The 16,611-nt window shown below is 48.8% G+C and overlaps 1 protein-coding gene across 1 annotated transcript in view; it reads left to right on the forward strand.

The window, feature by feature from the left end:
• Positions 1-16,611, forward strand: part of LOC131207251 (uncharacterized) — a 71,065-nt gene that overhangs the window by 29,770 nt on the left and 24,684 nt on the right. Inside the window, exon 2 of the mRNA XM_058199860.1 lies at positions 10,054-10,445. Coding sequence (XP_058055843.1) covers positions 10,054-10,445 — 392 coding nt within the window. The remainder of the gene's footprint in view (positions 1-10,053; positions 10,446-16,611) is intronic.

Consider the following 16,611-nt stretch of genomic DNA (forward strand, 5'->3'; position numbering starts at 1 on the left):
CGACCGCTGCCTCACGGAGCCAGCGGACGTGATAGTAGTAAAGATGGCGTCACCCCGTAAGTGTCGTCGCCTCCGACGAATGCTTCTCCTTTGCGCGGCGTTCCGAAAACGATAACCGCTATCGTTCTGGAGTCGGCCCTCGGGGCGTGACGGTGCGCCCGGGAAGATTTCCCTTCCTTTTTTTTTTTGTCCGTTCGGTTCCGTTTTTAGGTACCTCTTTTTTGGCTGGGAAAAGCTGTGTTAGTGCTACTTAAGCCAGGCTTAGCGCCGAATCGCAGGGAACTTGCCTACCGTCACAGCGCCACAGATGGTGAAATAAACAAACGGGCAGCAGGCGGGCGGGCGGGTGTCCAGAAGCGATCGCAAATAGTCCACAACCCGGCCCCGAGTCCCGGTCCGAGTCGGGAGGCCCGTTTTCGGGGACGCCAACCGTTTGCCGGGATTGTTGATTTTCGCGGAGGCTTGCGACACGTTTCGCCATTTCGCTTGGTTGCGATCTGCACGCGATAGGAGACCGTTTTGCTGAATCGAGGGGGCTTTGTGTTTGCTCGGGAGCGGTGAAGGGGGGACCGAAGGCGAGGTAGGCCCGGCATGGGACGATGCCGCAGAGTGCAGCTTTGCGCTGATGAAGCGCAAAAAAATCAACCCAAAGTTTGGTTTACAGCTGCTGATTGAAAGACTCGGCTCGGATTTCAGCAACATCCGGCGGTACTTGGGACTGTTTTAAATTACTGCCTCGATGGGGGCCGAACCCATTCACGCGTTCCATTTATGCCTGTCCTGCGATACTCCAGCTGCCGAGTGTTTTTCGATTTAAACACAGCCCCAAGGCAATCTCGTAGATGGTAGACGGGCACTTCTGCCAAGTGGTTCTGATTCCCTTCCATCGCTTTCAGATGCGGGTTAGGACAACCTGGACTAGTGTGTGTACGATTTGCCTAATGCATGCGTATGTTCCGCCATTACTTCTCATTCAGTCACTTTTCACATCGTCTGCTGACTACGGCCTCAGCCGCATGTTGAATGAATAATTTGCGAAACATATGCGAATCGCAAAAGGATGCTCCCAAGAGAGTGCTCCAATCAATAACAGCTGCCACGGGTCGGGTGGTCAACTCGACATCAGCTCCGGCCGGACGAATCCGTGCAGTTGGATTTAAATCATAGCCTTGAAAAACGGTAATCCAAAAGTGAACAACGTACGAAAGCGCACAGGAAGACCCACACGGGGACGACGAGCCAACAAACCGCAGACCTGGTAATGACAACGAATGGGATTTAATTTTAAATGAGTGCACGAAATAAATTACGGTTCTGCTTTATGCACGGCGCACTTTTGCCACCCAACCCAAGCTACAAACAGATGGCTGTAAATGTTCGGGACGTCTGCAAAAAATCTGCATTTCCGGGTTCCAACCGGGGTTCGCAATGGCGTGCTCTCGGCTTAATGTCCTTTCCCGAGCTGAGCTCAGTACGCCAGTTGTGTCCTCTATCGCCTGCCTTTCTGCTAGAGCGCATCCGCAAAGGCCCGAAACCGGGTACAGGTCACAGCCCGGGGAACGTCTGACGTATTTATGACGACCTCTTATCCGACATCGACCAGCAGCACCCAACACTGGGCAAAGATTTTAACCAAGATACCGAAAACGTACAACCGAACTACAAGCCACGGAGGAGCGTGCCGAGTGGCCATGGACCCCCGGGAACGGTTGCAGGTGTTGGCAGAACCGGTCAGTGGGTCAACCGGTCCCGGGTCCCGTCGTTCTTTGGGCCGAGATTTGGGCCGAGCACGTCCGAGGAACTACTCACTTCCTGCACGTACCGTCCATAGATTCACACGGCGCTACAGATCGAACCAGCTGCCTGGGCATGAGGTGAAGCAAATGGAAATTGTGCGCACCACACTGTTTTACGACAACTCTGGCCAGGTTCAACCATTAATCTTCGCCACTCACACGCTGCGCTCGGAAAAAGACCTCGCCCTCGCCCGGTGTGGTGAGAGGACGCACTCAAAGTTCGTCTCTCCCTATACTTTCGGTGTTCTCATTGCAGACCTGACTTCGGGAACTCCAACTACGGACTTCCCGGCCATCCCACCGAGCTTCCGCAAGGTGACCAAAAAGTGGGCCAGAGATTTATTTATTGAATATAATGAAGCAAATATAATCCTCCTCCGCATCGTTCCGTCAAACACCTGTTTCGGGACGCCGCCGGCAGGTGCTGGTGGTGTCGTCCTCGAGCACAAACACGACGAAGTCGTCCTCCGGAGGTCGTCGCTTCCAGATCTGCCTGCTTTCTCGACTTTTAAAGGTCGAACGAAGCGATTTAATGGCAGCGGTCGGCCGGTCCGCTTCGGCTCGAATGTCCTCCCACACTCCACCCCTGCCCCTTCGCCGAAAAGCGGACGACGATGGAAAACATATTTGAATTTGCGCTTCAAAGTTCTGCTGCTGCGAGCGCAGGGGAACACACGGCAAACATCTTCTGTCACATTCAGTGCCGCCTCCGGACGGGATCCCCGGAAAATGGGTTTTCACTTGGCTGCGGATATCTGCGGTGCGGAACGGTGCGGCCAGGAGGGCCAGCAGTGGTCTGTTTTCTTTTGACTTCCAGGTGGAGTGGGACCAAAACGGGGCAAGTGCTTAGCCCTCATGTTCCCAGGCCCTGTTTCTGTTCCCGCTGCGCTGCGTGTAACATTAATTCCAAACCAAGAGGTTGGTCATGCACACACGCGCGCACAAAGCGAGCCCGGCACAAAAAACCCTTTCCCGTGGTGCGGGGGTGGCACTGGCGGGGACCGAAAGCGTATCGTTTTCTTTTATGATTCTCGTGTTTACTTACCATATTTGAATGTGTATGAGCTATCCACAAGCACACATACTGACATGAAATGCGAGCTTTGCAAATTCGCACTCGCCCACACGTCCACCGCCCTCCATGAATAAATACACGGGGACAAAGAGGTTCCTTTCGGTCACCCTCCTCCCCCTCGCAATTGCTTCATCTGGTTCCCTCCCCGCCTAGCCACGGCCGGATTGCCCGGTTCCAGTTTGGCACAGATCCACCCAATCTCTTCAGCTCGGTGCGGGTGTAAGACAAGGGGGCACTCCAGTCTGGAGAAGGCTCATCATGGACACGGGTTTGGTTTTGGATTTTATTGATTGTAATTTGTGTTGGGAATTGTGTTCGGATTTGATCGGCCCTGGATCGGTCTCTGTACCAGGGCCCGGGGTCCTCCCGGCAGGGATGGATCCGAAGGAGTTTGAATCGGAATCGCCAATCTAACGACGGTGCAGTTGGCCGGGTGCACTCGCATAGCCCCCTCAGTTACACATTCGCCTCCAGCTCAACGGCGCCGTCCCTATTATCATATTTTTTATGATTGTGGATTTTCCCTTGAACAAAGTATGGTAATATAGCTGCACGATGAACAACGATATTGTTCGTCTTCAGCTTACAAGGACAGTTTGGTAGCCTGCCAATGCTTAGTCGTCCGTTTTCCAGGAAAAGTATGATCTAAAAATGAAGTTATATTAGTATATTGAGTCGAGCTTCTATCGAGCAATCATTAGGCTTTATAAGGCTCATTATTACATTAAGCCGCACGGCTTACTGTGATGAAACAACTGACATTTGACTGATTGTCATGGAGGTAATTTATTTGGTACATTTTTAACGTAAGACATTGGGTCGATTCAAAACAGAAACTCCAAATAGAGATCAATAATTAAAAGCCTACACAGCGTCTCTAGTTAATGGATAAGTAACACATACAGAAACCCGATTTTATTTGGTTTTTTTGCTAATTAAAATGCGCCTAAATGTAGGCAATCGCAACTTTTATAACATTTTATTATCGTACAATCTAGAGATACCATCATTTGGTTTGTGAAAAAGTTTGAAGAAATTTGAACTGAATGCCCTTTCCAGGACAGGACAAAACACATCGATGCTATCTTTAAAGGCGCCTTCTCCTCGTGGAGTAGCCCGCCTTTAACAAAGATCAAATTACCCCCGAAATGTATTATTTCGTTTCCGGCGTGCTACTTTCTCACTCATCCGACGCCAATCGGATTTCCCCGAGCGTTTCTTCCCCATCGGCCGTGTTCCCGTTCGACACAAATTGACCTACATTTGCGACTGATAAAATACCGAAAGCCCACTCTTTCTGACTTTTCCGTTCGTTCGTACCCGTTTGAAAGGGGCATTGTGCGAAGCACAGCAACTAAATGTCGCCAGTTGACGCAAACAAATGTTGAAAATTTGAAATTTCGTCAAAGACAACAGCGTACGACTGAACGAAGCTAGCCCGACCTTCCGACAAAATGGTCGGTACGAGGGAGAGAGGAAACAGCTATGTCGCCGGAATTTCATCCATTTCCTCATCGAGCTGGCGACGGCTTGATAGACGAGGCTTGATTGACTAATCGATAGCTTTCCATCTCTATTAGCCTGCAGCAGTTCGGAGTTGGCGAACTTCATTTCCATCCATCTTAAACGGTCAATCTTGGCGAGTTGCAGAAACTCGTACAAATCTGGGGCAAAAAATCTAAGCTTCGCTCCTTGATGTAACCGACTCGACCGGGCAAACACTGTTGCCTCGACACGTATGCCTGCGTGGTTTAAGTTATTTATTTGTGTTTTCTCGTCTGCGAAACAACGCCCATTAACTGGTCCCAGCGTGGGATTTAATCGTGGCATACCGAAACACCCACGCCACCCAGGAGACCCCTCGGGTGGAGTGTGAGGGTAAAATGTTATGTTGCGCCGGGCCGGGTCCGAATATTACCACCGGTCAAGCGGAACCGGCACCGGCCAACAGATTTCCTCCGAGAGTTTCACGATGGGCCCGCCTAATGCCACAATGCTGTTCTCTCGCTCGGCCAATGAATTTCTTTGCCTCTGCCACAATGTCACCCTAACATCAAGCTTCATTGCTTTTTTTTGCTCGACGTGACCGTTACGCCAAAATGCCGACGTAATAAGCCGTACCGAGCGAAACCAACGGCAGAGGACGAAATTAATTCAATCAAATATTAAACAGAGGGGATGTTTAAATTAATTGGATCTGTCAATTCCTATCAGCGCGTACCGTGCCTTTCGCACACACTGCTTCGTACGATTATGGTCACTGCGGGAGGCCAACATAACGGGGCAAAAAGGACACAACTATCAAAAAACATTGTCACGCAAACACACCCCATAGACCACACAGGGACACCGGAGAGAGGACAGACCGCCACCTTCTTCGAGGAGAGCTCTTGCGAGCTTATAAATATTCAACGCAATGGAACGTGGCGCAGCATCTCGAAGTGAGCAACTTCGGCACTGGCTCGGTGGCCACCATTAGGAGGAGGGCTTCGCTAATACCGCATTCATAAGCAGCTGCGGTTCCACCACCACCAACAATGCGGTGTCCATAAAATGCACTATTGTGACCATGATGCGTTGGCGCCGGGAGGCGATGTCGCTGGCCGTTCGCCTTTCGCTCGGAGAGCGAAGTTTCATCGAAGCATCATCAACGTTCTAATTAAAATAAAATGCAACCAAACTGACACACACTCCCGCTGACGATGACGATAAACCGATGATGTTGCTGTTGTATTAGCGCCAACGTTCGCGGGAGTTCGCGTTTTGTTCGGCACTGTCGTCTACATAATGTATGTCGGCCATTCACATTAATTGGTCATCGCTTGGGACATGCACTGCTAAAAGCGCTTACTCATTCGACGATGGACGATGACTTACTCTTTGCGTTCAGTGGTCATTTCAAGCGATCGCGATAATTCAGTTTGGGGGACTGTGGAAAACGCAAACAAAATTTAACTGAATTGTACTGAATGATGCTTTGAAATAGTGTGTCACATTAACATAATTGAAGGGCTAAGTACTGTTTTATTGCACAAATTGTTGTGGAAAATGTCACATAAAATAAAGTTCGGATTTTTTTGGTTTCTTTTCAAATAAAATTTCATTTCCCATCATCATCATTGAACCCGCAGCAGAAGAGTAAGAGTTATGGTAATGTTAGTCCGCCCGGAATTCGAACAGCATTCAGTCTAATACGATTTCGAATTTTTTCTTCCAACACTCACTTCACTGTATTCGTCATCCGGCTAGCAGCCACCATGCGTCTCCATTGTGGACAATTGAGAAAAAAAACTAGAAATTTGCCTCGAAAGCCGAAACCGAAATCGTTCGGAGCGTCATTCTCAGTTTCGTCAATGCTCACGCACCCCGCACGTAACAAATGAGCTTTCGACACACAATTCGAGTTTCTGGCCTGGCCAGAGCCACCGATGGGTGGCCCGTACCATCAATTTCATCGAAACCGCTCGATTGCGACGTCGCGACCCGACGTACGGCCTATGAATGATCTCGGCCCCTCGATAGGACCGGCATCGCAAAAAAAACTTCATTAATCAGCGCGCCTAAGTAAGTGCGCGAAGAAGCGAAGGATGTCTGGACGCCGTCCCGCCGGTTTCATCCTGGCGTTCATTCGCACCGCCCCGTTCGGCCCACCCAAAATCAGCAATCGGACGGGCCGCGGAAACAGGAAGCCGGCTATAAATTATTTAATCTCCATTCATCTCGAAAATGAATGCCATTGGATTAGGGAAATTAGTTTGTTTTATTTTCGATACCGCGCACCACCACGAACCACGCTTTACCCGGCCGACTCGCATTCGAGGCCCGTGATGGCCGTGCGCTAAACGATGGATGACACTTTTCTTTGCTCCGCCACCAGTCGCCCCATTTTTACCACTCCTTTTCCGGGCCCCATTTGTTTCGTTTGCGTTCGCGTTTTTGTGGCCAGCCAGGGGCCAGTGGCCAGAAGGGCCAACAAGGTCCCTGCTGCTATGGGAAGCGGTGGTGAGAAAATGGGACCCATTTTCAACGCCCACAGCTGTCGGGCACCGTCATCGGGGGCGTCTGCGACAAAGGTCCCGGAGAAATTTGTTAACCAATAAACCGTTAACCAGCTCGGGGTGACTTTAGCATGACACAGTGACTGGCAGAATTATCCCTTTGGAGCCTTCTTCGCGTTCCGTTCGCTCCCGGGAACTCGGCGATTAATCTTCAGGTTGACTGGTTCAGGCTGGATGCTCCGTAACCACCGCCGAGCATTAGCTCTTCCGCACTGCGCATCCATGGTCGTGGGAAAACTCCACCAAAAACCGGCTAAAACAGTTTATTGAATTTCCATAATCAAAGCTGAGCGTTCTTGTTTTTTTTTACTGGAAACCCCAAAAACATGTTGTTTTGTATAAAAATAAACCTTCAGCGGGTTCGGGTTCCGGACGGTACGAAGCTTTGCCTTCGGACCTTTCCGACGGCCGGGAAATGATGGCCTAAATTTTAATACTAATCCACCAGCCGGCCAAAAACATGCCCGCCCGTTTTGGCCCACCCGGGACACCCTTCGCCTTTGTTGGGTTGATTGATTTTTAATTAGATTAATGATGCCTCCATTCGCCCCGGCTGTGGTGGCGCCAAGGCCGCGGCGGCACGGTTGACGGATGCCGGCCCGGCGGTGGTGAGGAGATTATTTTCGATCAAGTGATTTCAATCACTAGATTTGTCGGCGGCCGACCCCGGCCGGCTGTGAAAAGCGGCGCGATCTGATGAATTTTCCGAACACTTCCTGTGCCGGTGTGGTGAGAAGTGAGAAAAATGCTTTGAATTTGCTAATGAGCGGCTGTCAGTCGTTCGCGCTGAGCGGGCCCAATCGGCCGGCAACAGATCACCGGATGGAGCGGCAGCAACAATGAGTGTTGTGCAGTGCGATCGCAACTATGGAACACTAATTAGCTTAAATTGAAATGCGCCGAGAGGTTTTACGGTGCAAACCGGGCGAGCAAATGATAATTCTAATTATGAATTGTTAATCAGTGGAAACGCTTTCGCACTTTGTGCATCGTGCCGTGCCGTACGAAAGGCCTTCCGGAGCGCAATAGATTGATGTGAGTGATTGGTTAGTTTGTGTGCGTGAAAGAGCTCAGGTTTTACCCCCGGGCCGGTGTTCAATTAAACTCGCTCCTTGTGATGACCTCAAGAGCAGGTTGCCAGAATTTGCTTGAACCATTATTAGGGAAAATTAATTTGCATCTGTTCGTTTGAAATGCACGGTGAACGTTATCAATAACAACGAAAAAGTCACGCTATAAAATAGTGCCAAAATCAAATTGCATCCAGATGGCAGGCAAAATGGGGGAAAATTTTAATAATAACGATCAATTTTTTGTCAAGAAGTGCAGCTTTCAATTATAGGAATAACAGGAACAAATGTGTTAACACAACACAGCTTCACAGCTTTAACACTCGACACCTTAGATTTACTTTTGCTCTTGTTATTTATAATAAAATAATAAATATGAAAACTATGGTTCTTGTTTCTTTGATTAACCATGTTGTCCGTTGGTTATTATCAGCATTGGAGAAAAAACCATTAAGGCTTTTTTATGAACAAATTAACCCTAAAAAATGATAGTTTTTCAACATGTTGAGCGACTTTCAGTTTGTTCCACCAGTTTGCCAGTTTGTGAATTATCGCTGATCTGAAACGAAACAAGCAGTTAAACAAAAAACAAACATTGAAGTCCACTTAATTCTGCAATTCCAGCGCATGCAGTGGCATTTTCGTGCATCATTTATTTACAATTCGATCATCGTGCACGAAATTATTCAAAATGCATGAAATCAATCGAAACCCACTGCCGAACGGTGGTCCTTGATTAAGCTATCGTTTCCACGCCACAAACCATGGGACACCGTTGGCAGTAACCCATTTCGCCAACGGGCCAACACCGAGCACCGGCAAAGTGCATTTTAATTAACGGATGCATCGGAATAAATTGACACGGAACCGGATCTCGTTGCTCGTGTAACGGCTACGGCGCGACACAGTGCGCTGGGTGCGCCGCGATTTACAAGCGACCACACAGCCCTCAGCCCTTCACGGGGAATCGAATTACAGCCATTCGAATGCACCAAGTGGGTCGCTAGGATGGCCCGGACCATCGATCACACATTCTGCCGAGCGCCCACCGGAATGCGTTTCGTTTTGCTAAATTAATTTTGCCAAAAATGTTACAATCCCGACGCCCACTTTACATCCCGGCCGACGGGTGGGGTGGTAAGTGATTACGTTTCACTTCCCCTCCACGCAATGCAAAGTGCATTTGGCTGTAGGCCAAACATGGCCGAAAGGAACCGGCACCGGGACCATAAATCAGCAAATTACGCGTTTGTTCGAAACTGCCCAGCACACCAGCCAGTCTGTGTGTGTCTGTGTAACAGTTTTTGAAACCTCAACCTCAATTCCTTGCCTATACTGGGGGTAAAAAAGCAAAAAAGAATGCAACCAAACAATGGGGAGCTCTCGCGAGAAGTGCACTTTGCGTCCGAATCGCTCCGAAAATCGTTTGCAAATCGCAAATTTATTGGCCCGGTTCGGCGTCAACCAAAGGAGAATGTCGGTGCAGAGTCGAAGAAGACGTAAACTCTACGGGGGGATCGAACAAGACTCTTTTCTTTGGTCGCTAGCTTGCCGAAAGCTTACCAATGGCACAACTACCAAGAATGGCTGAATTTGGAATGGAACGAGCATCTTAACCTACAGATTAGCGGGTCAACATCAAAATAAATTTTAATTAAAAATACGGTACGATCTAGTTACCAATGGCTGCTGATTGCCATTGCAACGCAGCATCGTCCGAACTAGTAGCCATAGCGTTCTGACATGGAACATATGAAAACATTGAACGAACGCTCGAACCGAACTTTAAAGGTATAAATTAAAAAATCTCACACCTTATAAACGTTTCACAAAATGATCATCTACTGACACTCAATTCGTTTGTTCAAGATTGCATAAAGGTTATGCCAATGATAACAAAACTCCACCAACATGAACTAGATCTACGCCCGTACTTGGGCGTAATCCAACGCAAAATAAGTGATGAAATATAGGATTTGCATTAAAACATCAACACGTTGAGATAAATCCACATTCCATTAACGATTTTCTTTCTACTTGTCCGATTTGCGCAGTGAACGGAGCACAACGAGAGACGGTACCAAAACAGCAGCAAACCACATCAACGAAAGACAGCAGCAACGCAAGTCAACCGAACTTGCTAACTAGCAGCAGCAGCAGCAGCAGCAGTAGTGGTAGTGGTAGTAGCACTAGTAGCAGTGCCGCCGGCAGCAGCAGCAGCATAACCGGCGGCAGCGGTACCAGCACCACTAGCAGCAGCGGCAGCAGCCCCACAACTGGCACCAGCAATGGCCGGCAATTGGGCCACGCGGAAACGACCGCCCTCCCGACGGAGCAAGCCCGGGTCGGACCGTACTTCGATGTGGCCGCTTCGAAGAACGTCACGGCGCTGCTGGGCAAAACCGCGTATCTGAACTGTCGGGTCAAAAATTTGGGCAACAAAACGGTGAGTGAGGGAGTGAAAATGGGGCCGCCGGTGGCGGTCGGTTGGTGGTGCATGGTTTCCCCGGAACGTTTTCCGTTTTCCGGCCAAGTTCCGAATAAGTAAAAAGCGATCCAAAAGATTGTGCAAGCCAACCGGGAGCAATGTTGCGTTCGTTCTGCATATCCTCTTCAATAGGGCCGTCGCCGTTGCCGCGCGCTTCGGAAATTATGAATGTCAGGGTTCAGCAGCGTGCGATGATGATTACGCTCGCAGCATCATAGCCGTTTCCGCTTATGGCTCCGCCAAATGGAAAGTTGCTCCATGGTAAAACGCTGCGGTACCAACACAATGTAGTCGCCATCTTATGGTTTTTGTGCAGAAAGGAGTCGCGAAAACTGAGTCACAAACTGGCAAACCGGAAATTCCGTTCGTGCTTCCGTAATTCACATTGATGTTTCCGACAACACCAAGGATCAAGCAGGGCCATCATTATTTGATGTTTGCAGAATTCTGAAGAAAATACACAGCTTGCTGCGCTGGAATGTATCTGAATGAAGCAGTGGCTTCAATTGAACTGTTTCTGGAATCGCTTCAGAGCAAGTGGGATCATCTCCAGCTTTGCGATTAACATTCAAAAGCATTAGGAAAGAATGCCGCAAACAGCGAAGCACTTCCTAATGCTAAGTGACAAACTTTTTCTTTCGTTAATATGGCACTGGACAGACAGAGGTAGAGTTCATCGACAACCGAGAAGTACAACGATAGAATTGACAGAATTAGTACGTTGAAATGCACTGGAATGCAAGGAGTGCACCCTCAGTGTTTTCTGTTTCACTAAAACATCCAACAAAGGAACGTGTATACGCGCCTGATTTTAGGTAGATTTTGAAACCCTGATTAAAGTAGCGGAACCAGTTTTTACGGGACCTTCTTCCAGCAAGACCGGGTCGAAAGGCAAGTGATTCGTACTATGATTTGTTTTCCGTTTTTGCTCATAAACCCGCCCGTTGTGAGTAAGGAAAAAATCCCCCACACGCCTTTTGGCTTCGCCCCGGAAGCGATATTTAAGCCGCAGTGACCCCATCCATCATGCAAAGGGGATGGAAAAGTGGCCATAGATAATGCATCCGCTACCATCGGCGGCTACTGCGTGAGGCGGTGGCGGTCCCTTATATGATTCAATACTTCGTTCAATGCATGTGTCCTGCGGTGAAGCCCTAGGGCGGCGGCCACTGGCGTTAGCTGGCTCTGGCTTTGCAGGAGGGACTAGGAATCAAGGTAAAAAATGCTACGCAGGGAACACAACCTAAACCCGATAAACACGGGCGGCAAGCATGGCGGCATGGTTGGCATCCCTTTAGCGCACCACGAGGCCAGTAACGGCTGGGTTCGCGCGTTCAGCCGACGATCGAACAAACATGAAACCGGCAAACACAGAGCGGGGCTCGTTTTCGGAATTCGAACAATTCATTGCTGGTCTGCTGGACTCCATCGTCCGGCGTCCGCGCCGGATGTGGGTCGTAAAAAATGAGCCCACCAAACGGCTACACATCCGCCTATGTTCATTTCCAATGCCTATCGTCCGGCCTATCGTGTTCCCGGCCGATGGTGACCGATGTTGCAGCATGCAGAATTGGCCGCTTTTCACGCGCGGCCCAAAAGTAAGGCCCCCGCTGAAATAAAAGCAGTAGATCAGACATACGCGACACATCCTGCTCAGCGCCCGATCGTCAGCCTCGGTCGGCACCGGAACGGCTCGGGTGCGCCTTTGCGCGGACAGCGGAAATGGAAAATGCTGCAGTTAGCCGTCCGGTGTTAGGGAAAAAATCGCCCGCCATCGAGCGGGCTACGATACATCGCGAACGCCCAATTTTTCCGCCGCGCACGGTTGCAATCGATGAGCTGCATCGAATGCAATTGTGCCGGCGAATTGTGCAACCGACAAACCCCGCCTCGAAAAACAGGCGGGTTTCTCGTGATGCCTCAAAATTGACAGGCAGGAAAAAATCAATCAACAGCTGCTACATTAGTCCCGCATTTAGCGCCGTGTCCTGTCAATGGCATTCCGAACGGTTTTGCGATGCTTTTTTTTTCGCCCGTTTGGTGACCCAAAATTTGAATCATTTTACGTTTGTGCAGGCGAAGAATAATGCGGAGAGTCTTTTGTGTCCACAGAGACACTCGTCATTCAACGGAACAAGGAATGCAATCCTTTCGCGGCTTTTTACCACTGTTATTCTAATCCGAAGCTAACGATGGCCTACTTTCGGTGCTAAATGTTCGACTTCAAACAACACGAACCAGAGTTTCTGAATGCTGAAGCGTATTTTAGGACTGTTATTGAAAGACACGCCATCGGTTCCATTTATTGGTAGGAATTATCTTTTTTATCCTTCTTTTCGAACTCCGCTGATGCTAATCATGTTTCTACTCCATATCGATTCGGAAGAACTCCTAATATACATACGAGGGTCAATGTAAGGAAAAGATTTTTGCTTCCTGTTCTTTATGGAAGTTAAATTAATCAAAGTGTAACTGATGGTCTTCAAGCTCCAGAGCCAACGCCAACATAATCTCCATCGCTTTTGAACCTATCCACTTCGCTTGTTCTAATGAAATGTTCCGTCATTTTCCGTTTTGATGCTCCAAACATCTTGGCTTAGTGGTGAAGTTTTGTACTTTTTCAAAGAAGACCCAATCATGCTTCGCTCAACCACAGTTTCGGTTCGACCTCGTGGATCGTGCCACGGATCTTGAAATACGAGACCGGATCTTGAGATTACCTACCAAACCAAGGTAATTGGCAGGGTAAAACGACCTTCACTGGTTGATCACTGAAGTTCATCAAAGTTACGAAATCCTTTCGGTTGTCGTGATCGGAGTTTGGACAAACTATAGAAGCCTCCGTCGGGGCCATTAACTGCACGAAATGTTCCCCGCTTCTGTGCCGGGCAACGAAGAACGTATCATAACTCAAAACCCCAGTTCCGTATCCCGCAAGCTTGCCTATCTCGATTCCGTTGTTTGACTTCGGCCCAAACTCCCGGTATCCCGTTTCAAGTGGAATCGCTTCCTGTTGGGTAGAAAATTTAGGTAAATCTCATCTCCGACCGACACTTGCAGCGGGATCGTTCATGTATTGTGCACCCGGTCCCAGACATCGTACCAGGATTCCACTTACAGGGGCCCGCTTCCGCTGCGTATTGTTATCCAATATCCTTTACGGTGCCGCTCGGGCATCCTTTCAAGCTTTCCGGTAATTAACGACACCCTGCGCCGCTGTGTTGGACGACTGTTTGCTCAGCTGTTGCAGTGCCCGGAAGTGGCCTCCTGCATATTATGCCCTGCAGCTTCCCTCTCGAAGGAGACAACACGCGTGGCGCCACCACTGTCAGCTTCCCGAACCTTGCCCCGGGCGTGGGGGCAAAACTTTTCAACCGCTATTTTTACCATCCAGCCCAGCTGGATGCTCCTACGTCAGTCGCTCCTGCCGCCCAGCCGCACTTACTTATGCTACGCCGAAAAGGGAAGTGAACTATGAATTGGACACCATCATCATTGTTGGAACTTTGTCTTGCCGGGCCGGGTTGTGAGCTTGAGCCGTGTCCGCCCGGTCCCCAGGAGCTGGATTCAATGTTATTTTTGCTGCCACCGTTTTTCTCGGTATCAACTTCTCCTTGTGGGAGGCGTGGCGTGATACTCCATTTTTTTCTTCCGCTCTACTTTCTGTCCACTGGGAGTAAGTTAAAGATCTTCCACCGTATTCAGCTGCCCTGCCGTTCCGTCCCGTAATGGCGACTGCTGGTGTCTTCTGGTATCTGCAAGTGTGGGATAATTAGGCGCATCTTTGAAAGGACCCGGCCACCGAACGCCTTTTTTGGTCCGTTTTTTATCCGCATAACTGCTCCTATAAATAGTAGTTACAGTTCGACTTGGCCGACAGTATGCTCGGAATGTTTTCGCTACTTCTACGACATGATTATGCCCAACGATGTAGCCGAAAGTTAGGACCCACGATGGTGGTGGGAACCAGTTTGTGAAGTTTGTTCGCTCAGTCACTCGAAAGAAGGTCACGTTATTAAAAAAGCCAACTCTTTTTTTACTGAAACTAACACTACTGTCTATCAACATTTTATCGGAGCATTGATAAAATACAATACCGATCTGCGATTGTTCATTGTTAATAATGATTTAGTTTACGAAACTAACATGCAAAATCGGCTCAAAAGTTATGCTCTCTGCTGGGAGCAAAAAAATAAAACTTTCACTGGGTGGGTCAGAAATTAACCATGGAGCAGAACGGCCCGTGAACAGGAACTCCCGCTGGTCAAAGGGTTGCAGCCGGTAGATCTTTTTCCGTAATAGCTTTTCTAAAAGCAGGGCCATATTTTCTATGAATTCATAGACCAACAGGGGCTGAAATCCTGTCCATTGTGTTACCGCTTTTTATTGCACGTGACAGTATTGAGGCTGAAGATGACCCCCGCCTCGGTAAAAGGGTACGGTCGGTAGAGCCCATGTTACCTGATAATAACGTTTGTGCAAGGCAAACATCACCCTAGTGATCCTTTCAGCAAATTACTACAAATAAAATATAATTTCCCCTGAAAGCATCCGACCGGCAAGCGCATGGACATGGTGCGCATTCAAACGGAAGGCAGCATTCGAGGTGAAAAAAGAAAGCACGCGAATGCGAAGGACGGCCAAAGTTCGCCACTGCGCCAGACAGCTACTCCATTTGGGTAGAAACGTCACAAATGTGACATCGTTGGCCCCGCGTCCCGCTCGGTGGTCCATGAATCCCTATCACGAGGTCCGTTCGCTACTAACTTGCTACGTTGTTGTGCGAAAGTTGTGACATTTTATATCGGTTCGCTATGACGACCAATTCGTTTCGCTTGACGAACGCTCGTCGAACTCGTCGGCCGTCGGTGATAGAGAAGGGTTTCGATAAAAGCATAAATCTAAGTGAGTTACTTTGTACCCCGAAAAAAGAACTACCCAACCCAACCTGACCCCCGATAGCGCTAAAAAGGCCAGCAAATCATCCTTTCGTCACGGACAATGGCGAAAACCAAAACAAAAAAAAACCGTTCGTTTTCGGCGTCGTCAGCGCAGCCCAAAAGTGGCCACCGTTCGACAATGGCAGGAAGTCTTGGGTTTTCTGGGAACGAGACCGCCGAAGAAAAGACCATCCCGGGGTGCGGGGTGCCGGGACATAAAACAAACAGGATGACTTGTGAAGTCTGCAGGACGCTTCCAGTACGTGAACTTTTTTCTCTCAGGCTTCCCAGTTTTTGACAGGAGAGTTTTTCGTTTATGATCATTATTATTATTTTTGCTGCTGCTCTTTATCCAGTTTCGGGGCCATGAATAAAACATTACCGGTAGTAGAGTTTGTTGTTTTCTTTTTTTTTTTTGCTTCGCATCAAGAGCCACTCCAGCCGAGCAGGACGGCCAGGAGCGGATCTTTTTGGCCATGAGCAGACATGAGCCAATAATGCACACGACCGAAGGTACATACATCGCCATTTCGGGAGAGACAAGAGGAGTACAAGCACCCACACCACCGAGGAACGAACGCTTCGGGAGAGGTGTGGGTGGGAAACTGTCCAAACCAAAATTTATGAAAAGTTCATGCATCATAAAGCGCACTGTGTTTTTTTGTGGCCCCTCGTGGTCGGGCCGAGTGTTGAGGGGCCGAAATTGCGCCTTCACGCCTTCCTATTCGAAGGGTCGCTTTGCTTGTCGGTACTTACCCTAGCTTACCCTTTATTTTATACTTACCCGTCAGTTTTTGTGTGGCGCGAGAAAATAAATTAAAAACTTCATCGGCTTTGCTTAATTGAGGAACTCTGGCGCCGTGCTATAATTACCCGACGGTATTGACAGCCATTACTATAATTAGCAGCTTTGTACAACTAACTGACGGTGGGGCAAGTTTTCGAAACTTTACCTCTGTACGAGGCACGTGTCAGCCTCCCGAAACCCGAAAATGGCTTCAAATTCGCGCTGACTGTTTGAAATCAACTGAAAGGTGGTAATTGAGTTAATTCGCAAATCCCGCTTTCCGGCTCGATCAAAGTTGACATCAATAAGTAAGTCCATAGCAACGAAGTTGCGAAAATAACGTAAGCATATCTCTCTCTCTCTCTCTCTCTCTCTCTCTCTCTCTCTCTCTCTCTCT

This window comes from Anopheles bellator, chromosome 2, assembly GCF_943735745.2.
Source record: "Anopheles bellator chromosome 2, idAnoBellAS_SP24_06.2, whole genome shotgun sequence".
NCBI lineage: Eukaryota > Metazoa > Arthropoda > Insecta > Diptera > Culicidae > Anopheles > Anopheles bellator.